Source organism: Leptodactylus fuscus, chromosome 2, assembly GCF_031893055.1.
Source record: "Leptodactylus fuscus isolate aLepFus1 chromosome 2, aLepFus1.hap2, whole genome shotgun sequence".
Taxonomy (NCBI): domain Eukaryota; kingdom Metazoa; phylum Chordata; class Amphibia; order Anura; family Leptodactylidae; genus Leptodactylus; species Leptodactylus fuscus.
In genome coordinates, this window is record NC_134266.1 from 165,598,868 (window position 1) to 165,624,243 (window position 25,376).

General features: G+C 41.4%; 1 protein-coding gene across 1 annotated transcript in view; it reads left to right on the plus strand.

The window, feature by feature from the left end:
* Positions 1 to 25,376, plus strand: part of CFAP47 (cilia and flagella associated protein 47) — a 478,593-nt gene that overhangs the window by 220,725 nt on the left and 232,492 nt on the right. Inside the window, exons 39-42 of the mRNA XM_075265004.1 lie at positions 2,061 to 2,211; positions 2,907 to 2,995; positions 12,256 to 12,342; positions 23,436 to 23,491. Coding sequence (XP_075121105.1) covers positions 2,061 to 2,211; positions 2,907 to 2,995; positions 12,256 to 12,342; positions 23,436 to 23,491 — 383 coding nt within the window. The remainder of the gene's footprint in view (positions 1 to 2,060; positions 2,212 to 2,906; positions 2,996 to 12,255; positions 12,343 to 23,435; positions 23,492 to 25,376) is intronic.

Below are 25,376 nucleotides of genomic sequence, written 5' to 3' on the forward strand. Positions count from 1 at the left end.
ACTCTTTGAATTCCCAGTCAGACAATGGCACTGTATACCAGTAGTAAAAATTGTGGGTGCACGTAACCCCAATATATTCTTTGAATTACCAGTCAGAAACTGGCACTATATGGCAGTAGCAAGAAATGAGGGTATTTATAACCCCAATATATTCTTTGAATTCCCAGTCAGACAATGGCACTGTATACCAGTAGTAAAAATTGTGGGTGCACGTAACCCCAATATATTCTTTGAATTCCCAGTCAGAAACTGGCACTATATGGCAGTAGCAAGAAATGAGGGTATTTGTATTCCCAATATACTCTTTGAATTCCCAGTCAGACAATGGCACTGTATACCAGTAGTAAAAATTGTGGGTGCACGTAACCCCAATATATTCTTTGAATTCCCAGTCAGACACTGGCACTATATGGCAGTAGCAAGAAATGAGGGTATTTGTATTCCCAATATACTCTTTGAATTCCCAGTCAGACAATGGCACTGTATACCAGTAGTAAAAATTGTGGGTGCACGTAACCCCAATATATTCTTTGAATTACCAGTCAGAAACTGGCACTATATGGCAGTAGCAAGAAATGAGGGTATTTATAACCCCAATATATTCTTTGAATTCCCAGTCAGACAATGGCACTGTATACCAGTAGTAAAAATTGTGGGTGCACGTAACCCCAATATATTCTTTGAATTCCCAGTCAGAAACTGGCACTATATGGCAGTAGCAAGAAATGAGGGTATTTGTATTCCCAATATACTCTTTGAATTCCCAGTCAGACAATGGCACTGTATACCAGTAGTAAAAATTGTGGGTGCACGTAACCCCAATATATTCTTTGAATTCCCAGTCAGACACTGGCACTATATGGCAGTAGCAAGAAATGAGGGTATTTGTATTCCCAATATATTCTTTGAATTCCCAGTCAGACAATGGCACTGTATACCAGTAGTAAAAATTGTGGGTGCACGTAACCCCAATATATTCTTTGAATTACCAGTCAGAAACTGGCACTATATGGCAGTAGCAAGAAATGAGGGTATTTGTATTCCCAATATATTCTTTGAATTCCCAGTCAGACAATGGCACTGTATACCAGTAGTAAAAATTGTGGGTGTATATAGCCCCAATTCTATTGCTAGGGGACTTGCAGGGTATTTCTGGGGTGAAGGTGGGGGGGCACACCGTTGGAACGGGTATCGGGGTATATATCGGGTATACGGGAATACACTGACAGTGTATTCCATTCAGGATCCTGGGAAAGCTGGGTTGCGGCGATTGAGCCCGTCAGTGCCACGTTACACTGACAAGCTTCTCCCTGGAATTTAGCTCTTACAAGAGCTGTTGGTTGTCTTCTCCTTCCTATCCTAGCCTGTCCCTGCCTACCCAGAATCTAAGCCCTAGCTAGCTGGACGGAAACCTCCGTCCTCGGTGAATTGCAAGCTCAGAATGACGCGAAGCTGGGCGTCGCTGTTCTTTTAAATTAGAGGTCACATGTTTTCGGCAGCCAATGGGTTTTGCCTACTTTTTTCAACGTCACCGGTGTCGTAGTTCCTGTCCCACCTACCCAGCGCTGTTATTGGAGCAAAAAAGGCGCCAGGGAAGGTGGGAGGGGAATCGAGTAATGGCGCACTTTACCACGCGGTGTTCGATTCGATTCGAACATGCCGAACAGCCTAATATCCGATCGAACATGAGTTCGATAGAACACTGTTCGCTCATCTCTATCTATTATACCTCTATCCCAGGGGTAGGGAACCTTCGGCTCTCCAGCTGCTGTCAAACTACAACTCCCAACATGCTCCATTCACTTCCATGGGAGGGCCAAGAACAGCAGAGCAAGTATGCATGCTGGGAGTTGTAGTTTTACAACAGCTGGAGAGCCGTACGTTCCCTACCCCTGCTCTATCCTGTTTCTAGACTCAAAATCAAATAACAGATACCAAGTAACAATGACATTAAGTGCTAAGCACAGCAGTCAATATGTAGATATAGGCAAGGGACTGCAGTAGTTCAGTAATCAAATTGACATTATAATAATAATCATCAAAATTAATTTACTTAACAGAAGTCAAGTGGATCTTACGGTTGAGTACAAGAATCGCTTTCTTCACCCAGCTGAAGCAACCATGCTAATGGTGTCAAAACCTAGCAGTGGAGCAGGTGGCACTACATTGTCTTTCTCTCTTCAATCAGGATTGACGGATTTAGCTCCAACAGTAAGTATAATTTGTGATTCCTTGGGGTATAGAATAACTGTATAGCAGTTATTCACCAGCATCTTCATACAAAACCAAAACTTTCCTTTTAGTGTGAAAGTATTAAAATAGGTTCCATATTCTGACATAGATTACGTAAAGTCACATCACAATATGCAGTTATATAAAATGTAAATAGTGTACATAGTTACATACATAAGATAATAAATGTATGAACCACAGTAACTAACAATAAGAAATATTCCGGTAAAAATAAAGATGTATAATATAAATGTCGCCTGATCCGTTGTGTGCTACAAATAGGAAAAGGGTAATATGAGTCTAAGGTTGAGAGGAAGTTGGAGTCATTACTTGTCATTGATTAACTATCTTCACTTCAGTATCTTGACAGTTGTTCTTTGGCTGCCCTTCTACTTCTGTCTTTGTAGCCACTAACAGCAGACGATGAAGGAGAACTGCATGACACTTTACATTTAGAAATAGCTTTCACAGAGCCGAGTGATAACCTCAAGATCCCTATGTGCTGTTTAAGTCATACATCCTATGTGTTGTAGAAAATGAAATGCTAACAAAGAAGTAGCCTATAATTCTTCTCGAGATAACAGTCTGAGACATAAGTATACAGAATATTTTAACAGCTATATAATAACTGATAATGAATCAGTTAATTTGTGAATTCTTATATTTATTGCAAGGTTCATCTGAAGCAGGAGTCTCCGTGCTATGAGTTGGAAAAAATCTGTTTATCCGTTGAAAGTCCTTACAAGCGTCATGGAAAATTCAGGTGTGTATCTGTGACCCTTCAGGGGTATAACAAATGAATTCATAAAGTAAACTTCAACAGTTTATTTATTCGTTGTGAAATTATTAGTACTGTCAGAGAGTCACACTTTACATTTCTTCCATGCAGATTACAAATAAAACCTTTTTATTTTATTAAAAAGTCTTTTTAATACAGGAACCAGGCTTTGTCTTTCTATGTCAGCTGAAACAGTGATGCCTCTACCATGTCTACCATGTACCATGTGCTAGTCACTGCCCCAATTGCCCATTCAATTTTTTTAGTTAGATACATTTTAATGAAATTTTTCATGCAAATAAGAACAAACTTAGCAAACACACCCCATTCTGTTCGGATCTGGGCCAATGAGAAAAGAGAATGAAATACAATATGTACAACAACATAATAGGACTAAGGACACACATGGTAAATAGTTGGAACATTGTATAAAAATAGAAAATAATTTCTAGCTGCACAGGGTAGCTCTGGTTGCATGCTCCATCAGCCTTAGGGCGAGTTCACACAGAGTAAAGTGCTGCGTGATGTGGCACGTAGACGCCGCGTGAGCTTTTGCGGGCCGTATATGCTCCCATTAATTTCAATGGGAGCCGGGATCATACACGCGGCACTATTTTGCGGCCGTGATTTTGCGGCCGCAAAATCACGGCCACAAAATAGCGCTGCGTATACGATCCCGGCTCCCATTGAAATCAATGGGAGCATGAACGGCCCGCAAAAGCTCACGTGGCATATACGTGCCACATCACTCGGCACTTTACTCCGTGTGAACTCACCCTTAGGCAACACACTAACCATGCAGAAAGGTAATCCCAGAAGATCAATAACAGGAGTGGAGTGAATTGTATCACAGTACAACTGCGGTGTCCAGGCCTGGATTATCCAACCAATCTTCTGCTTTAGTTAGACATTTTTCTCAAAAGGTAAAGTTAACTTTATTAATAATTTCCAAACAGTAAAAATTTTTAAAGGGGCCTGAATACTTTCCGAACCCAGTGTTTACTGGTGCCCGGTGCCCCCTAGTAGATTTTACTACAGGACCTACCAAGTCCATGACCACTATTTCAATGTTACCTCTAATTCGTAGGGGTACCAAAGGACTCCTGAATTGTGACACAGGAGCGGTTAGTTGACACTCTGGGCAGGAGTTACAATACTCTTGGATTTGCTTATCAATTTGTAGCCAATAGAAATGCTGTAGAATGCCCTCTTTGGTCTTCGGATTAGGATCTCTCATTTGAGCGTTCCCAATATTGTCACAGGACACCTCAAGCTCTGGCATCTCAGGAACTCCCTCCTGACTTTCAGCACCACCAGCTAATACAGACAGGGGAAAATTATTACCTTCTTTGGTCATCCCTACAGCTTGTGTTTCCTTGTCAGGATCAAAGGGGTCAGGGTTTACCTTAGGCAGGATAACATCAAAATTAACAGTTTCAGGACATAATAGCTTCTACTTTTTCCACATATCCCAAAATAGAGGAAAATCCCTGAATACATTATGGAATAGTGACTTACCACGCCCACTTGGGAGGCATTAGCAGTTTTTATAGTAACCTTTGCAACAGGATACTCTCTGGTTTCACCATATATACACAAGACCCCAATGGTTTGTCTATTGTGCAGTGCAGGATCGACCAAATCATGGTGCACCAGTTTTACCAGGCTCCCAGAGTCCAGGAGAGCCAGTACAGCCCGCTCTGCTACAATTACAGTACACATTTGCGGTTCCATTGCAGTTTCTGCTGAACAAGCAGGTTGAGCAAACAGGAACACCTATATGGAACTGCTGAGGTCCATGGGCTCAGTCGTCAGGGAACAGTATGCAGCAATGTGACCCAGTTCATGCCAACAGCTGAGGCAGTATGAATCTCCATTCTGAGACCTGGGCTTAACACTTTCTGTCTGAGCTGCCTGTTCCCCCTATGAGCTTCCTCCCCTCACAACCTACAGTGGTAGGTGCAGTTTTAACCTGCCTTGGGGTTAGTAGATCCTTTAGACTATTGCACTAGCTCCTCAGTGGCTTGGTATCATTCCACCAAACACACCAACTGGTCAGCCTTTGTAAGTCCCGCTTGTCCCACCCAGCGCTGAACCTTAGATGGAAGCAACCCGGTATATTTGTCAAGTACCACTCACTCCTCCATCTGTGCCTGAGTGGCTGCCTCAGGTTGAAGCTATTTCTTTACCACGTATATCAAATCATTCATCCGGGATGGGGGTGGGAGACTCTCAGAGAAAGTTCAATGGCGCACTCTCCCAGCACGTACATGCATATTCACACCAAGAAGTGCCAAGATCTCACCTCTCAATTTAGAGTAGTCCTTAGCCTCCTGTTCATAGAGGTCATAGTAGGCTTTCTGAGGTTCCCCGGTGAGAAAAGGTGCTATTACATCGGCCCATTGATCTCTCAGCAGTTTCTCTCTCTCGGCAACTCTCTCAAAGACCCAAAGATATGCCTCCACGTCGTCTGTGAACGTTGTCTTTTGCAGGGTACTCTGAACTGCAGCTCAGGCAGTGGCCTGTACTCTCTGGGTCTCTCTCTTATACCATAATTTCCACTGCCATCCTCTGGTCGCCAAAGCCTGCCTGAGCAGTGTCAGCCTACCCATAAGTTGCAATTTAATCTCCTTCTACTGTCAACTCTCAGCTTCCATCAGAGTTTGTTGCTGTTGTGCCTGAGCTTCCTGCTGTTGCCTCTCAGCTTCCATCTGGGTTTTCTGCTGCTGTAACAACATTTGCTGCTGCTGTAGGATCACCTTCCCAAACTGTTTTACAAAGTCCTCCATGCTGGTGTTCTTCTTTGTAATCTATCCTGCAGCTTTCACCTAGGAGTCATAGGAGAGGAAAAAAATAGGTGTGTGTCTCTTTAAGACTGTGTAACTTGGTTTTGCCTTCATCCAAAGCACCATATGTGCGGAAGGTAGCTTGGTAGAAGCAGTGGTGCGGACCCAAACATTCAAGACAGGGACACAAACTATGCAGCAAGCAGGTTTGTTTAGAAAGAAAACTGGAAAATAAATAAACTTTCACTTCAGTCACAAATAAGCAAAACAAAATACAGCCTTAACTTCAGGCAAAAATAAAACAAATTCCTGCTTGTCCCAGCGACTAACTAAATAGAAGTAATACACTAATTATACGTGTGGCTTACTACCAGCCACACGAAAAACACAAGCACAAATTGGTCTCACAGGACTCAGGATTACAAGACAGACCCAGCCACCTCCTCACTTCCAGGATCTGCCCTGAAGTGCAGGCTCTGTAACCTTTTATGGACCAGTAATGAGCCTCAGGACCCACACCTGAGATTGAGGCCTACTCCAGACCCACACTGGACAATACATAAGTCAGGAATCTGGGGCTGATAAAGCGGGACTCCAGCACTTTGCCTTTTACCTTCTTACACTACTATTGTAATTGTTCCCTATTTGTTACTTATACTTGAACGTTCTGAATGTTACAGAATATGTTGGCATTATGTAAACAACAAATTTTAATTGTTAGAATAAATTCTTATCATCTTGCTTTTTTTAATTACTCAAAATGGCAACCATTTTCATTCCAGTAGAAAACTAGATTAAATACAGACATTTTACTCAGGCAAATTAAATGACAGTCAGAGCTTTTGTAGGAACATTATGATTTTCAGAGCCAAATTATCACATTTATTATGGCCAATGGCCAATTCACAGTAGTTTGTTAGATAAAGCCTTTGAATCAAGAAATTTTATAAGTAATAATATGAGGTGCAGGAAGCTTCTTGTTCGTCTATATGTCAATTAAATGAGCAGTACCTAATGTTTAATGGTCGTCTATTTCATGTTGATGCAGAGAACATGGCATATTATACTGTATGTATTAATCTGAGTGTGACTGATTTGTGGCAAAAATACAAATAACATTGTTATTATGATTTTGTTGTTCACAATTAATTGCTCTGGTTACTATGTCAGATTAAAGGGCTTGTCTGGGATAACTGGAAATCCCTACACTAATCTAAACACCCTCCCCCTCCCACTTTCTAAATAACATAATTAATCAAAAATGTATAGTTACCCATATCCCTGGGGTGGTCATGTAACAGTGGCAAGGACATTTTCTGATTATCTGATGATGATCCGTTTCTCCGTCTCTGTAAACAGATCATCACTATTGCGTCCTACCCTAATTAACTACAAAGCTTCTTCCTATGGGACTGCCCCTCCTTCTTTTCTGACTGCTGTCATTTCTACCAGTGCTGCTTTGCGTACTGCTGCTGATAGTCCACCTCTACTGTGTATCTCCTGCGCCTGCGCTGTAGAGGTGGATCATTGCTGCAGAGTTCAGAGTAGCGCTAGGAGAAGAGCACACCTGGAAGTCAGAAAAGCAGGAGGGGCTATCTCACAGGAAGAAGCCTGGAAGGAAGGAAAAAAAGTAAAATATAATGAGGTTGGGGGTTGGGCTATGTAGGTAGGAAAGGGCTTGTAGTGGGCTGGATAGCTAGAGAGACAGGGAGGGGTGTATGGGAGAGAGGAAGGAAGAGATTGAGGTGAGAGGAGCTAGTGTGTAAGTTACATAACAGGAAGTTGAATCATGAAAACAAATGCTGGAGATACCAGGAGCTCCCAGAGATACCCAGAAATCAATAAAAACATGGCTAAAGGTATATGGGTGCATTTATCAACCCATTAGTAGCACTAACACACATTAAAAAAAAACAAAAAAAACATTTACTGCCTGGAAAACCCTTTTAAGTACTCTATTCTAATTCCACAGAATTGGAAACCCCCCCCCCTCCCTCCCCAGCTAAAACAGCATTCACTCTTCTTTACACAAGATTTTGGAGTGTATCCAATCTCTAGTCTAGATCAATTCAAAGGTGTTTGATAGAGTTAAGATAAGGGCTTTATGTGGTCTAGTCATGCTAAAAATTAAAAGGATCTTCAAACTGTTCCCATAAAATTGTAAGTATACAGTTAGCCAAAATGTCTTGAGTAAAATAAAAACCATGCTCGCATGTCCCCAGTGCTTTCTTTTCTGCCTCTGTTCAGTCTTATCCCTGGGCCTTGTTGTTGGGATTCCTGTTCCTCATGTGACTGCTCAGAGGCCTTAGTGATCGCTGGAGAGGGACCAGTGACGTCACTGGCTGTGAGTACATATGTGGGCACCTACTTCACACAGTCCAGAAGACACCTGCTTATTGCATTGGTATAAGGCCCATTAGTTTTCAACTAAAGGTCGGTCACTGATGGGGTTAAAATAATAGTTACTAGAAACCTATAAACATTACAAGTGATATAAAAGTTAGTGTAGTCATATCTATAGGCACCAGATGGCCAAAGGAGAACAGCAGCATGTGGGTGGTAGGAAGCTTATCTTGCTAATTACACAATGATATAATCATGTACAGAAATATCCTATTATAAAATGATTACGTTATACTTTTTATTGTATATAGATTCTATATTGGATATTATAATCACACATAATATTATATTACTGTAATCTGACAAGTAAATTTTGTAATTGTATAATCCAGGACTAGATTTTTTATGTGCATATAAATGTGCCATACTTGGAATTTATCTGCCGTTGCAGCCCATCTTTATTAATGTAAATGGGGCTCGGCAGCATCATCAAACTGAATCAAAAGACATGAGTGTCAATGTATTTGGAAAAGACCAACATCCACTTGTTCCTGGAGAAACCCTTTTAGTTGTGACATATCATGTAGTGATCTTATATGTGTCTTGTGCATCAGGATCCAGAATCTTTGAGGTGCACACTTCTGTAAAGCTCTTCTTGATCAGTAGAGAATCTACTAAAGACCATTAGGTGTAGTCCCTATAGGTAGAGAGGGTAAAAATGATTCTATAAAGAAGCACTCGTGTGATATTTTTTCATTAATTTTGTACCTATTCCCTCAATATATGTCTAGACCGAAGTTTTTATCACTAACTACTGCTCAGCATACAGTTCCTGCCACACAGCTATAATGAAGGAGATCACAGCTCAGCTTCCCTAACTATATATCTTATAATCTTAGGTTAGGAGAGTATAGAGATAGGAATAATTACATTGTCCCACATCAGGTACAGTGTTGGCCAAAAGTATTGGCAGCCCTGCAATTTTGTCAGATAATACTCATTTTCTTCCAGAAAATGATTGCAAGCACAAACTCTTTGTTATTAATATCCTTATTTATTTTGCTTGCAATGAAAAAACACAAAAGATAATGAAAAAAAAATCAAATCATTGATCATTTTACACAAAACTCCAAAAATGGGCCTGACAAAAGTATTGGCACCCTCAGCCTAATACTTGGTAGCACAACGTTTAGATAAAATAACTGGAAACAGCCGCTTCCGGTAACCATCAATGAGTTTCTTACAATGTTCTGCTGGAATTTTAGACCATTCTTCTTTGGCAAACTGTTTCAGGTCCCTGATATTTGAAGGGGGCCTTCTCCAAACTGCCATTTTGAGATCTCTCCACAGGTGTTCTATGGGATTCAGGTCTGGACTCACTGCTGGCCACTTTAGAAGTCTCCAGTGCTTTCTCTCAAACCATTTTCTAGTGCTTTTTGAAGTGTGTTTTGGGTCATTGTCCTACTGGAAGACCCATGACCTCTGAGGGAGACCCAGCTTTCTCACACTGGGCCCAACATTATGCTGCAAAATTTGTTGGTAGTCTTCAGACTTCATAATGCCATGCACACGGTCAAGCAGTCCAGTGCCAGAGGCAGCAAAGCAACCCCAAAACATCAGGGAACCTCCTCCATGTTTGACTGTAGGGACCGTGTTCTTTTCTTTAAAGGCCTCTTTTTTTTCCCCTGTAAACTCTATGTTGATGCCTTTTCCCAAAAAGCTCTACTTTTGTCTCATCTGACCAGAGAACATTCTTCCAAAACATTTTTGGCTTTCTCAGATAAGTTTTGGCAAACTCCAGCCTGTCTCTGGGTAAGAAGTGGGGTCTTCCTGTGTATCCTACCATACAGTCCCTTTTCATTCAGACGCCGATGGATAGTACGGGTTAACACTTTTGTACCCTCAAACTGCAGGGCAGCTTGAACTTGTTTGAATGTTAATCGAGGTTCTTTATCCACCACCCTCACAATCTTGCATTGAAATCTCTCATCAATTTTTCTTTTCCGTCCACATCTAGGGAGGTTAGCCACAGTGCCATTGGCTTTAAACTTCTTGATGACACTGCGCACGGTAGACACAGGAACATTCAGGTCTTTGGAGATGGACTTGTAGCCTTGAGATCGCTCATGCTTCCTCACAATTTTGCTTCTCAAGTCCTCAGACAGTTCTTTGGTCTTCTTTCTTTTCTCCATGCTCATTGTGGTACACACAAGGACACAGGACAGAGGTTGAGTCAACATTAATCCATTTCAACTGGCTGCAACTGTGATTTAGTTATTGCTACCACCTGTTAGGTGCCTCAGGTCAGTAACAGGTGCTGTTAATTACACAAATTAGAGAAGCAGCACATGATTTTTCAAACAATGCCAATACTTTTGTCCACCCCCTTTTTTATGTTTGGTGTGGAATTATATCCAACTTGGCTTTTTGACAATTCTTTTTGTGGTTTTCCATTGAAGACAAATTAAATGAAGATAATAATAACAAAGAATATGTGATTGCAATAATTTTCTGGAAGAAAATGAGTATTATCTGACAGAATTGCAGGGGTGCCAATACTTTTGGCCAACACTGTAAATATAGTATGTAACGCATGTAACACTATGCTGATGCATCATGGGATTGATAGCAGAGCAAAGAGAAAAGAAGAGTGACAGGCAATCAGTTAAGGGGCCAAGTATGCAAAAAGGTGTTTTGCTGGAGTGCTCCTTTAACCATTAAGATCTTGAACAGTGATGGTTGACAATAAAAACTTATCTAACTCCTAAAATTCACAAAATGTTTAAGGCCTTCATTTAATATGAGCCAGCACGCATAAGTTACAGTATACAGGTGCCTACAGTATGATGGATGCCACCTAAAAAATATGTTTTGGGATTTTTTGTGGGATATTAATGTTTACTGGATAAAAGGAGGTAAAAACGACTGTCCCTAGGCCTCCATCTACTGTCCGTAATGTAAATCTATGGACATATTTGTCATTTATGACAGGAGATAAATATTTTGTAAAATTCTTGATTGAGCTTTTCAGCCAACCTTATCTGAACCTAGCATAAAACCAGAATCTACATATTTTCACTAATACGGTAAATAACACATGGAAATCCATGAAAAAAAAAAAATCAAATTTGGCCTCAGTGGCCTATCAAAATACTGCCTAATATATTTCAATACATTGATAAAAAAAAAAACCTCCCATAGCAACCAATCACAGTGTAGCAGTTGTTTTTCTGAGCAGTTCAATAAAAATAAAATAAAAGCTTTTCCCTGGTTGCTGCGGGCAACAAGGCCAATTTCTGTTATAGAAAGTTTTCATAAATGAGCCTCATTGTTCGCAGAAATAACCTGCTATTTCCCTGCTTTTACATGGACGACATTGGGAGATCTTAAAAGCTTTTCCTGAACATCGGCTTTATATTTCTGCATGTTGCATTTGCAGTTAGTGCTCATTAAGAATCATTGGAAATCTGTTCAGGAGAACAAGCATTAATGAGCGGTAATGAAAATATTTCATGATATAGCACTTGTACAAATATTTTGCATACTGTAGCGGCCATTAAGGCTATGTACACTGAGCATATCCGTGTATTATCATATTTGAGAATTGTAACATTGTATTACTGTAGATGTAAGATGGCCATTTAATTGATTTCTTTCTGTATCATGTCTAATTGAAAAGCCCTTTTAGAAAACTTAACTTTCCCTTAAGCCTAATATTAATACTAATGCTTTTTTTTAAGCTTTCAAATGATTCTGTACAAGAGACAATTTTATAACATTTCGCTCACATTGGTGTAATGTACACACCCACTAATCTGATTATTATTATGCAGTTTAGCCATTTTCCTTGAAGCTTAAGAACATTATAGCTCTATTTGACAGCTACAAAATTGAAAAATGTCTTATCTTATGCGATGGCTTCTTAAAATACAGTATTTAAGTGTTGAATTTAGAGCTCTAAATGGTTCACCATTCTGAATCTTATAAGAATTACTTTGTCAAAATAACATGACATCTGCAATTCTCTGAGCATCATTTTATGTCAAAATGAAGATTTCTGAATTACCCAGTGCCATTTATTTTGTTTACCTGAACAACTTTTCAAATTTCTTACAGAGTGATTTTAGTGGAATCCTCAAACCTCTTACCGTTTCCGGATTTCCAAGAAGAAATTACAAAACTGAAAGATGAAAAAAGTTTCAGGTAATGTACTTGTTTACTATACAATACAATACTAACCCTCAACAATTCTTAAAGTGGATTTGTCAAAGGGAGACTGTGACCAGAACAGTACCTATTAAACTGTAAGCACAGTTTAGTGGGGCTTCACATGAATAAAACACCTAGGCATAGGCATAGATCAAGATTACGAGCGGTCTCCATAGACCATCATTGTGAGAGGGCGGATTATGACGTGGATTCTGCGCTATTATCCGCCCCCTCTGTGCCCGTGTGAACGGGGCCTTACAGGACCAGGCAGTGTAACTCTCAGTTCCAGCAGGGAGGGAGGAATAAAAATGCTGGGTGCTGAAAAGCAAAGGTGTTTGGTGTGATGAGAACAATCCACCAAACAGCATATTGGGTAAAAAGTTACGCTCTCAACATCAGAAGCAACAATCAGGACGTAGAAGAAACATTTTATGCACGTTAACATTGGCTATCTGACTCTGCTTATAGTTCAACAGTGACTTTCTGGTGACAGACTCCCTTTAATATGTTGCCTTACAATATATAAGGACAGCATATTATAGCTAAAGATCCATACTGGGAGTAATTCAAAATGGCACCAAAATGTGTTTGACTGCTTGCAGTAAGCCAGGAAAACAATTATCTTATAGCGTGAATCCGGCTATTTTCATAAGTCAATAGCTTGTTCTGTTTGCACTTATATTCAACAGCCTGTCAGTCGCCATACAAGGGGGCTGGGCAGTTATGGAAAGGCAGAGTTAGTACTCAAATAATACTGCCAAACACTGCCAAATCTCCAGCTCACTGACCCCCCTCTATTAGTCACAATGAAGATTTAAAGAGAGGTTCCCATTCTGGTGGACTCAGCATAGTCATGTACTATATTACTTGGCTGTCCTATAATGTGAAAAGGGTATTCATATCTTAGCCTTTTATGAGTGAGTGTCTCGGCCACCTTGAGGTATTTATTATTATTTTATCAACATTGTCCCAAGCGTGGCTCACAATCTAACTTCCCTATTATTATCTGTTTGGAGTGTGTAGGGAAACCCACGCAAACATGGGGAGAGCAAACAAACTCCTTACAGATATCGTCCTTGGCTGGATTCAAACCTAGGATTCTAGTGCTGTAAATGTCAATTCTGACACCATAAGCTCCCTAGTGATAAATATGACTTATATAAACAGCATAGTGCTACACTATTTCCATAATTCCTAGTTACTTCTATGGCAGTTACAGAAAAGGATTTAATAAATGTATCTCTTTATTTTTGAAAGTCTTGGCATGGTGGTCGGGACATTGAGCCCTGATTGACCAAAGATAACCTTTTATTGACTGGCACACAATACTGTATTTCCCCTGCACTGCCCACTTCAGGGGAAACGTGCGTGTCCTAATCATCTGGAGATAACCAGACAACCATGCTTTTTCAGGACCTAGGTCTCACAGCTTAGTGGGCCTGGAAAGAGGTTGTTAGGCCTGCCCTCTACTGAAAAACTGAGCTTCACAAACATTTAATCTCTTATTCTTACTGTAAGCCGATGGCTGGTCAGGTAATGGAGGGGGTATACATCTCACCCAGACTACTAAGGTGGGTGAGATGAGAAAACTCCAGAAAGAACATTTCTCAGCAGATAACTATTGTCTGCTGAGGGTTATTTCAAAGTTCCAGTTACTGGGTTGGATTTTTAGGAATGGCAGGTAGGATTGGTAGTGGGACCTGTCATTCCACCCCCCTCCAGTCCACACTTTGTGGATGTTCCGGCAGCAACTCAGCTGCAGAGAGTCTCCTCGTCAAAGAGGCTTAAGAAGTTGCTCCAGCAGCAACACTTTGGCAGAGTTTGGCTGGAGAGCCAAAGAGAGAGAGCATATGTTTGGAGCTGTGTCCTGCATGATTCTACTGGCTTTTGGATTTCTGTTATTATAGGTAAGGTTACCTATTCTATGTTCAGTTAGAGCCTAGCCGGGCAGGTATTTATTTTTGTATTGTTTTCCTTTTGTTGCTGTACTACCTGTTTGAGTGAAAATAAACTCTACCTTTGTTTTGAACTAAAAAAATTGGACTTGTATTTCTATGCCACCCCACCTAGCAACCCTAGACCCTGACAATTGGTGGAGGACGTGGGCATACAGCGGTTGCTAGGGGCAACGACACGTCCACTCCTTGCTGGAGAATCTTTTTTTTTAATGTCCTGGGTGAAGGCTGCTGCCGCCGCTATACAGACCCAGACTATGGAGGAGATACTGAAGCATCTTGTACAGTCCAATGTGCAGCAACAACAAACGAATCGTTTGCTGATGGAGTAAATTGCGTTCCTTAAAGAGATTGTTGTCACTAGCCCGCAAAGACCTGTGGAGCACATAGATGAGAAGCGGGCGGTGCAAAGAGCTTTGCAAAAGATGACCCCAGATGATAACATGGAGGCCTTCCTGACTGTATTTGAGAGAGTGGCCGAACGGGAGAAACTGCCAGCTGCTGACTGGGCAGACGTCATTTCACCCTATTTGACTGGTGAGCCCCAGAAGGCCTATTATGACCTCTGCCAGCAAAATGTCCAGGACTAAGACAAACTAAAGGCAGAAATTCTTGCTCGGCTGGGGGTAACCACTGCTGGCAGTGCCCGGCGGGTGCATACCTGGAGCTACCATATGGACAAGCCTGCCAGATCCCAGATGTACGACTTGATTCACCTGGTAAAAAAGTGGCTGGAACCAGACACCTGTACCCCTGCAAAGATGGTGGAGAATGTGGTCCTAGACCGGTTTACCACAGCTCTTCCTCCTGCGTTGCAGCGCTGGGTTGGACATGGAGACCCCAAAAATGCCAACCAGCTCGTCAGCCTTCTGGAGAGGTACCTGGCGACTGAGGTGGAACTCCGTGATGATCCTACAGCACGACCATACCCCAAGAACACCCGGCGGAGGGCACCTCCCGGTAAGACTGTTCCAATATTTGAGAGCAGAGGGAAAAGAGCTCGTGATGGGTTTTCCAGGCAGTCCAGCAGCCCAAGAAGGGACTCTGCTGGAGAAACCAGGGCTGGTACAATGTTGGAGATGCCATGAGCGGGGACATATTGCTGCTCAGTGCCCATTCACCTCTGAGCCAATGGACTGTGACGCAGGTAGGCGTCAATCATTATTTTCCAGACCTGTCTGTGCTGTAGCATTGGGACTAGAGACTGTGCCTCAGGTCTGCCAAGTTGTGGTGAATAACCATTCTGTCCAGGCGTTGTTGGACTCTGGTAGCCTTGTCACTCTGGTGCATGCCAGCTTGATAGCTGGGGACTTTATCCCGGACAAAAGCATGAGTGTTTGTTGCATCCATGGGGATGTCAAGGCCTACCCCATGTCCAAGGTCACAATAGAGACTATAGTAGGATCTGTTTATTATGAAGTGGGTGTTGTAAAAAGACTTATGCATAATGTGATTATGGGACATGATTTCCCTTTGTTCTGGGATTTGTGGGGAAAAGGTACAACCACACAACCAAATGTGGAAAACCCGGCTACGCCCAAAGTGCATGATGAGAGCGACACCTTTCCGTTACAGGTCCTAGCTGGAGAGGAAGATGATGCCTCTTCCCAAGCTCCTGAACCTAATATACCTGAATTAGAAATCTCACTGGATAATTTTGGTACTGCACAATTGAAAGATCCCACTCTTGCTAATGCTTTTGATAATGTGACAGTTGTTAACAATGTGCCTCAGGAACCTAATGCTGACCACCAATTCCCACATTTTACTATGAATACAATTGGTATGGACTTGGTCGGTCCAATAGTCAAGTCAGCTAGAGGTCACCAATATATTCTGGTTGTCTTAGATGACGCTACTCGATATCCTGAGGCGGTTCCCTTGTGTAATACGACATCAAAGAGTATTGCTCGTGAGTTATTCGATATGTTTTCAAGAACAGGCATACCTAAAGAGATACTGACCGACCAAGGCACACCGTTCATGTCAAAGGTGATGAAAGAGCTATGCAAGCTGTTTAAAATTACCCACATACGGACCTCTGTGTATCACCCTCAGACAGATGGGTTAGTGGAGCGCTTTAATAAGACTCTCAAGAATATGCTTAAAAAGGTGGTAGAAGAAGATGGTCATGACTGGGATTGCCTGTTGTCATACCTGATGTTCTCTATTAGAGAGGTTCCACAAGCGTCTACAGGTTTTTCCCCTTTTGAATTAGTCTATGGTAGACACGCCAGTGGCTTAGTTGATATAGCCAATGAAACCTGGGAAACGGAGGCTTCCACATACCGTAGTGTCATAGAGCATGTAGCTCAAATGCAGGACCGAATTTCAACAGTCATGCCAATTGTAAAAGAATATCTGCAAAGAGTACAAGAGGCTCAAAGCAGAATTTACAATCGTTCTGCCAGAGTCCGAGAGTTTAACCCAGGGGACAGAGTCCTTATTTTGGTGCCTACTGTGGAGAGCAAATTCTTAGCAAAATGGCAAGGCCCATATGAAATTGTGGAAAAGTAGGGTCAGTCAACTATAAGGTTCACCAACGAGGGAAAATGAAGCCTTTTCAAATCTATCTGAACTTGATTAAGCCCTGGAACCAGAGGGAATCCTTGGTGACCTCAAATACAGAGGTGGGTGATTCGTTGCCACCAATCCCTCCAGTCCGTGTGAATGAGACCCTCTCAGTGCCCCAGAAACAGGAGGCAAGGGGAGTTCCTGCAGAAGAGTAGACACAAGTTCTCTGGCCTACCAGGGCGTACACACCTGATAGAGCATCATGTAGAGACAGAACCTGGGAGGAAAGTAAACCGCAAACCCTACAGAATACCGGAGGCACGTAGGGAGGTAGTGTCAGCTGAGGTTAAATACATGCTTGAGTTGGGAGTGATTGAGGAATCCAAAATTGAGTGGTCTAACCCAATTGTATTGATACCAAAGCCCAATGGTACTTTGAGGTTTTGCAACAATTTTAGAAAATTGAATGAAATTTCAAAGTTTGACGCTTATCCCATGCCAAGTACATAAACACACTGGACCTTACGAAAGGTTACTGACAAATACCTTTGTCTAAAGAAGCCAAAGAGAAAACTGCCTTTGTTGTTCCTGAAGGGCTGTTCCAGTACAGGATTATGCCATTTGGTTTACATGGAGCTCCTGCTACCTTTCAGAGGTTGATGGACCAGAGCTTGCGGCCACATCGTGACTACGCAGCGGCTTACCTGGACGATGTGGTCATTCATGGCCCAGACTGGGGAAGTCATCTCTGTAAGGTGCAGGCAGTACTGGACTTCATAAGTGAGGCAGGCCTTACTAAACCCTGAGAAATGTGCTTTAGGGCTAGAAGAGGCCAAGTACCTGGGCTATGTCATTGGCAAAAGGGTAATAAAGCCCCAAATCAATAAGGTGGAGGCAATACAAAACTGGCCAAGACCGCTAACCAAGAAGCAAGTCAGGGCATTTCTTGGCATTGCTGGCTACTACCAGAGGTTTGTGCCAAATGTTGCCTCTATTGCAGCTCCTCTCACTGACCTGACGAAAGGTGGGAAGTCAGTGATGATCCACTGGACACCAGAGGCAGAGGAGGCATTCCAGAGGTTAAAGCAAGCTATATGCCAGCAGCCAGTACTGATAGCCCCTGACTTTAAGAAAGAGTTCTTGGTGCAGACAGATGCCTCAAATGCAGGTCTATGAGCGGTGCTGTCCCAGGTTGTAAATGGGGAGGAGCATCCAGTGATGTACCTGAGCAGGAAGCTGTCTCCCGTTGAGAAAAATTACGCTATTGTGGAAAGGGAATGCTTGGCCATTAAGTGGGCACTGGATGCTCTGAGGTATTACCTCCTGGAGAGAAAGTTTAAATTGATCACTGACCATGCTCCTCTTACATGGATGAAAATCAATAAGGACAGAAATGCTAGAGTTACCCGATGGTTCCTGTCTCTGCAAATTTTTGCGTTTGATGTAGAACACAGTCCAGGGAAATTATTGGGAAACGCTGATGCCCTGTCAACAGTGCATTGTATGATGGCCACAAATGCCCAGCCCTCTGGTGTGGAGAAGAGGGGGGGATATGTAAGCCGATGGCTGGTCAGGTAATGGATGGGGTGTACATCTCACCCAGACTACTAAGGTGGGTGAGATTAGAAAATTCCAGAAAGAACATTTCTCAGTAGATAACTATTGTCTGCTGAGGGTTATTTCAAAGTTCCAGTTACTGGGCTGGATTTTTAGGAATGGCAGGTAGGATTGGTAGTGGGACCTGTCATTCCACCACCCCCCCCCCTCCAGTCCACACTTTGGGGATGTTCCGGCAGTGACTCAGCTGCAGAGAGTCTCCTCGTCAAAGAGGCTTAAGAAGTTGCTCCAGCAGCAACACTTTGGCAGAGATTGGCTGGAGAGCCAAAGAGAGAGCCTAGCCGGGCAGGTATTTATTTTTGTATTGTTTTCCTTTTGTTGCTGCACTATATTTTTGAGTGAAAATAAACTCTACCTTTGTTTTGGACTAAAGAAACTGGACTTGTGTGTCTATGCCACCTCACCTATCAACTCCAGACCCTGACATTACTTACAAGTAATCATTGTATCTTGAAATATAACATACTATAGAATCCTTCTTGCTGCACCATTTTATATAAAACATACACTTCACAAACAGACTTTTTTACTTTTTCAATTTGTGTTTGTTCTATTATGAAATAGTTTACAGAATATTTTATATGGGTTATTATATTTATAGACACATCATTGTATTTGTGTGGCAAATACAAAACTAAGAATTTGAAAAGTATAGTCAGTAACAAGGGAATCGTAATTTTTATTGTAGTTGTAATTCTCAGTAATTCATTGTTGTTCATGAACTTGTTTGAAGTGTTATATGGAGAGCAATAATTCATTTTCAATCTATCCCAAGAAGGCATTTAAAAATAGATTTGAGAAATATCCTTTTGGATTATGGAAGTCAAAAAGTATTTCTTTTCTTGTCATTATTTGACATTATTCAGTGTCCAATGGTATAGTGGTAAATAAGGCTCTATATATTTGAAACGGAGATGTACAAGTAAATTAATGATAACATCCTGTGGCCATTATCAATAGTGCAACATTTTGTTTCTGATATTTTGTTGAAGAATATAATAATAATAATAATAATAATAATAATAATAATAATAATAATTAAACATCTTGAGTAAAACTGCCACTTAGGGATATTGGTGAAAAGGATTTTCAGCTATATTGAACAGTGCCAGGTACACTACCGTTCATAAGTTTGTAGTTACCCAGACAATTTTGTGTTTTTCCATGAAAACTCACACTTTTATTTATCAACTGAGTTGCATAAATTAATAGAAAATATAGTCAAGACATTAACAAGGTTAGAAATAATGATTTTTTATTTGAAATAATAATTTTCTCCTTCAAACTTTGCTTTCATCACAGAATGCTCCATTTGTAGCAATTACAGCCTTACAGACCTTTGGCATTCTAGCTGTTAATTTGCTGAGGTAATCTGGAGAAATTTCACCCCCAGGCTTCCAGAAGCCCCTCCCACAAGTTGCATTGGCTTGATGGCCACTTTTTGCGTACCATACGGTCAAGCTGCTCCCATAGCAGCTCAATGGGGTTGAGATCTGGTGACCACTCCATTACAGATAGAATATCAGCTTCCTGCTTCTTCCCTAAATAGTTCTTGCATAATTTGGAAGTGGCCTTGGGTCATTGTCCTATTGTAGGATGAAATTGGCTCCAATCAAGCGCTTCCTTATTCAAAATCCCTTTTACCTTGTACAAATCTCCCACTTTACCAGCACCAAAGCTGCCAAGTTCTAATAAAACGGGTTGCGGCCAGTTGCATCACATTTGTCTGGACTGGACTATCATTATTGTGCCAAAAAGTGCTCGTCTATCTGAGGAGACGACAATCCCTGTGCTAATCCTGTTACTTTATCTTTGATTTTCTAAAACAAATTGGCACAACATAGAAAAAAGGTTGCCAACCCCTGATTCACATACTTTATTATTCCTGATGATTATGCCTGATGAAGAGTCCTAAGTAGTCTCAAAAGCTTGCTTTTTGAAATTCTGAAATGACAAATCTTCATACACTATGTGATGTTTTTGTTGTGTTGTCACTACAATTTTTATTAGAGTTTGATCTATAAGAGGTAATCACCTCTTTGTACTGTTTTGAGTTAAAATAAACCATAGCACCTGTGGGTAAATCCAGTGAATTGTCTATAAGTGATTTAGACAGTATCAACTATGAGCTTCAATAATTGGATTAGAATGTGGAGCTCATGAACAAAGAGAAAAGGCAACCTCTCACATCATGCTTAACTGTTGTGACACCAGTTATCACTCACATCCCCTTACGATATTGTGTATATACTGTAGGGTTAAACATCAAAGTATTCTAATGTTATGTAATTTTAAAGAAAGTGAAATATTTAAAGGGGTTTTGCAGGCTACGTAATTGATGACCTAGCCTTAGGTTAGGTCATCAATTAAAGATACGGTAGTCAGGAGTCTGAAACTCAGGCCCCCCGACTACCCACTGTTTGAAAAGGCTGCAGTGATCAGGTGAGTGCTGTAGTCTCTTCAGTACTTACCAACCACAGCGCCATGCATTTGTACAGCGGCTGTGCTTGAGATTACAGCTTAGCCTATTCATTTGAATGCAACTGAGTTGCTATCAGGCCATGTGACCGATGAGCGTGATGTCACATGGCCTGAGAAGCAGAAACTTCACTCAGGCATCACTTCTGCCACCTCAATCAGTAGCTTGCTGGATATTCAACAGTAGGGGTGATAGGATATATAGTAGTATAATGATGTGTTGTGATTTTGAAAAATATGCAAAAAATGCAACTTTTCCACTGCAGATTTTTTTCTTAACCAGATTCCCATTGGCTTTGCAAGTACTATAAAACGCATAGTTTTTGCAAAGCGGGGTTCCACCTATAGAACTTTCCAGATATCTCTAGACATTTAGAGTTGCCTGCATGTTGCTGGTGTAGTGGTGAAACTTTCCATGTATGCTGATGATATGTTGGTATATTTTGTAGGTAGAGTAACAGTTCGATGCCCTTTTCATTATTCACAAGGCTGTTTCCCTGCTACCTACATTTCTATGTTTAATCTGAATTGGAGAGTAACTACCCATAAGAGACAGTAAACTGACAGTTCTTCCTTCTGGAGTAGCTGTAATTTACCTTAAAAGAAAATTGTCTAGGGAAGGGGTGCCCAATACATCGATCGCGATCTACCATTGATCGCGAAGGACGTATGGGTCGATCGCGGGATGCAACCAGGGATCCCCGGTGTCTGCCGGCCCCGCCTGCAAGTGTCCGGAGATGACTCTCAGCCTGCGCTGTGAACAAGCAGACATGGGGGATCCCTGAACGCCGCTGTCTCCTGCTCTCACGCTCTGCCCGACCCCGCCCACATGCCCGGCCCCACCACAGACACACCCCTCCCACAGGCCCGCACCGGCCCCGCCCACAGGCCCGCCCCAGCACCGCCCACAAGAAGTGGGTAGTAGATCTTATCCCATGGTCAGTTATAAAGTAGCTCACATGCTGAAAAAGTGTGAGCACCCCTGGTCTAGGGAGTATTGCCTGTCAGACTCCAAAGGGAATTAGATCGTAATGCATGAAGGGCTCCAGTATTTATGAATTGCATTGAGGCCCCTCTAATGAAGGAAGGTGAATAATATTAAATAACTGAGGGATGGACTTAAGGGTGCAGCTGCAGAGGGGCCCAATAGGTCAGAAGGTCCTATCACTTCAACAGCAGTTTTCTACTGACTATTAGGCTGCAGGTAACTGTCTAGGCTAATGGTAGATTGTTAAAGAGACATACAGTACAGTAAAGGGAGGGGGGGTATTATTCCACGCTGAGACATGGGAGAGCAACGGGCCTATAACTGTTCTTGTGCAGGTGCTCTCATCTGCCCCTGTAACTGTACATGACATGTAAAATGGCTGCACATTGACTACAACAATTCCAAAGTATTTATCAATAACTGATTCCTATGTAATAATTGGGTCATATTTCCAAATACCGTTTGTGGACATTGTATTATATATTGTGGGGGAGGTAGGCTCAGCGGTAGCAGCAGCGGACCCAGACAGTCAGAGACAGACACCAAAATCAGTTTCAACAAGGTTTAGCCCTGTGTGTTTATTTTGCAACAAAAAGTTTAAAGGTGTTGGCAACCAAAATAAACAGGCCTTTACTTCAGGCAAAACAGAAATACAAATACCTGCCCGGCTAGGCGACTAACTACACAGAAGCACTCTGTCTATACGTGTGGCTTGCTTCAACCACATGGACAAAACAAATCAACAAAAAATACAAGCTGTGGAGCACCCACTGGTCTCACCAGTTTTCAGTTTGGCTGGACAGGACCTGGCTCCACCACTCTCCCCAGGAACTGCCCAGGACTGAAGTCTTGATAGGCTTTATAGGCCTGTGATTAAGCCTAAATGTTCCCACCTGTGCACGCAAGCTCCTTCCTACAGTGGGATGAGAAGAGGTTAATACTGACAGATGCCTTACTACAGCTATTGAAGCCCTCACTCACCACACATATGAGAGGACTCTGGGGGAGATATAGCGTCCTTCCAGGACTTTTCCTGTCACTTTCTTACAATATGTATTATTAGACATTATACATCTCATTGCTTTCATTGGTATGGATTAAGAGCAATCCTGTAAAATGACCGCACCTCTCTGTTTCGAGTATTCATTAATTATATTGTGGTAATTTTTCTACACCATAGTAAATTCAGCCACACATGGTGATTTTACTTAAATTGTCTTCCATGTACTTGTAAAATATGTAAATCTGGGGCCATACATCTTTTTTGTTTAGTTTTTTTTTTCCTGTGGCTCACCTGCAGAAAATCTCTTGTACCTTTTGACTTTTGCATTGCAAAGATTTGATGAAATGTAGAAATCTCATTCAGTATGCTGCTACCATATATACCATATCCTTTGTGATTGTTCCCCCTATGCCAAAGACTCTTGAATAAAGTTTAATCCAATAGACATAAGATATCTTCTGTTTCACTGCAGAACTGACCAAATAACTATTGTTAATAATATTTACCTACTGTATCTGTGATTTTTTTGTAGGATCAACTCTACTGATCATGAACTTTCTATGGTGATCTGTGACTCAAATAATAAAGGTACAGTATCTTCCCTATCCCAGATAACCATTATTCATCCTTTACACTAATAGCATGGTTGCTGAGTAGACAAAGGGCCAAACACAGATATTTAGAACCTTATTCATATCGGACTATGAAAAATATGTACACTTGCAATTTTACTTTTTTTTTTTTTTTTTTTTTTAATAGAAGGTCAGCTACCGGGGTATGTGACCTTTTTGGTAATAGTTATAGTGTATACACTACCTTTTCTTGGACATGCTTAGAACATTTCTGCTTGTATTACTATGGGACCCATGGCCTTGCATCTGACCAGATTAACATGGTGCTCATATACATCCTACTTATTCCTCAGTGCTGGAGAGAGATGGGGTGATGTTTACATACACATCCTATTACAAGCAAGTAATTAATATATTTCTGTGTTACTGGATGTAGCACGAAATGAAAACAGTACAACCTGACATTTCTGACACTACAGCTGCCTGGTATAATAATATAACCTTACATTTAGATTAAAAAATAGTGAATAATTGGATGAATTTAATCTAGAAAGATACAGACGCATCAGACATATAACTTTCGTATATATTATTTGTCAGAATATTATCCCATCATAGGAGAACTTTAGTAGGTCCATCCATATGGTGCTAAGTAGCTGTGTCATAACATCTTCCCAAGCAGAGAACATAAAGCTTTTTTTAGCATGAGATGTGTCCCTGCTGATAAAGTGGAAGATTCACAAAGATTTGTATATCGACCTGTGTGTTAAGTCATCTTGACAGAGAAGAGATGTTTGAATATAGTCAAAGAAGGTGATGTCTATTTTCCTACCGTGTTGCCTCCAACTTACTCTAAGAGACGTGGAGATGTTACTTTCGCACATTGCACACTGTTTCAGGAATTTTATTAAATGTCCTTCAACCATAGGTATTTACCCAGTATTTCATACTCCAGAAACCCCTTTTTTTTAAAAAAAAAAAGAAAATGTATTTATAGTGAAAAGTACTCCAATATACATGTATACCAGTGCTGTACCCATAAACATATCTGCAGTTACCAGGACTAAGATGCACAAATTTCTTGCTTATTCATAGAAGAACTCGCCTCCTGCACCTCAACGGGTGAGCGGGGCATGGCGCAGAGACATTACATATATATTTTATTGAGTCATTACAGTGTGAACTTTTTTAAGTCTTTATTTCTGTTATTGTTGATGATTATGGCTTACAGCCAAGGGAAACCCAAAAGTCATTATCTCAGAAAATTAGAATAATTAACCCAAAACACCTGCAAGGGCTTCCTAAGTGTTTAAAAAGGTCCCTTACTCTGGTTCAGTAGGCGACACAATAATGGGGAAGACTGCTGACTTGAGAGATGTCCAGAAGGCAGTCATTGACACACTCCACTAGGAGGGTAAGCCACAAAAGGCCATTACTAAAGAAGCTGGCTGTTTGTCCATGTGTCAAGCCACTTATGACCAAAAGTTACTTACCTGGGTTAAGGAAAGAAACAACTGGACTGTTACTCGATGGTCAAAGGTGTTGTTTTCATATGAAGGTAAATTTTGCATTTCATTTGGAAATCACGGTCCCAGAGTCTGGAGGAATAGTGGAGAGGCCGCACTCAATCCAAGTTGCTTGAGGTCTAGTGTGAAGTTTCCACGATCAGTGATGGTTTGGGGATCCATGTCATCTGCTGGTGTAGATCCATTGCGATTTATCAGGACCAAAGTAAGCACAGCTGCCTAACAGGAAATTCTAGAGCACTTCATGCTTCCTTCTGCCCACAAGCTTTTTGGAGATGAAATTTTCATTTTCCAACAGGACTTGGCACCTTTCCACACTGCCAAAAGTACCAATACCTGGTTTAATAACCACAGTATCCCTGTGCTTGATTGTCC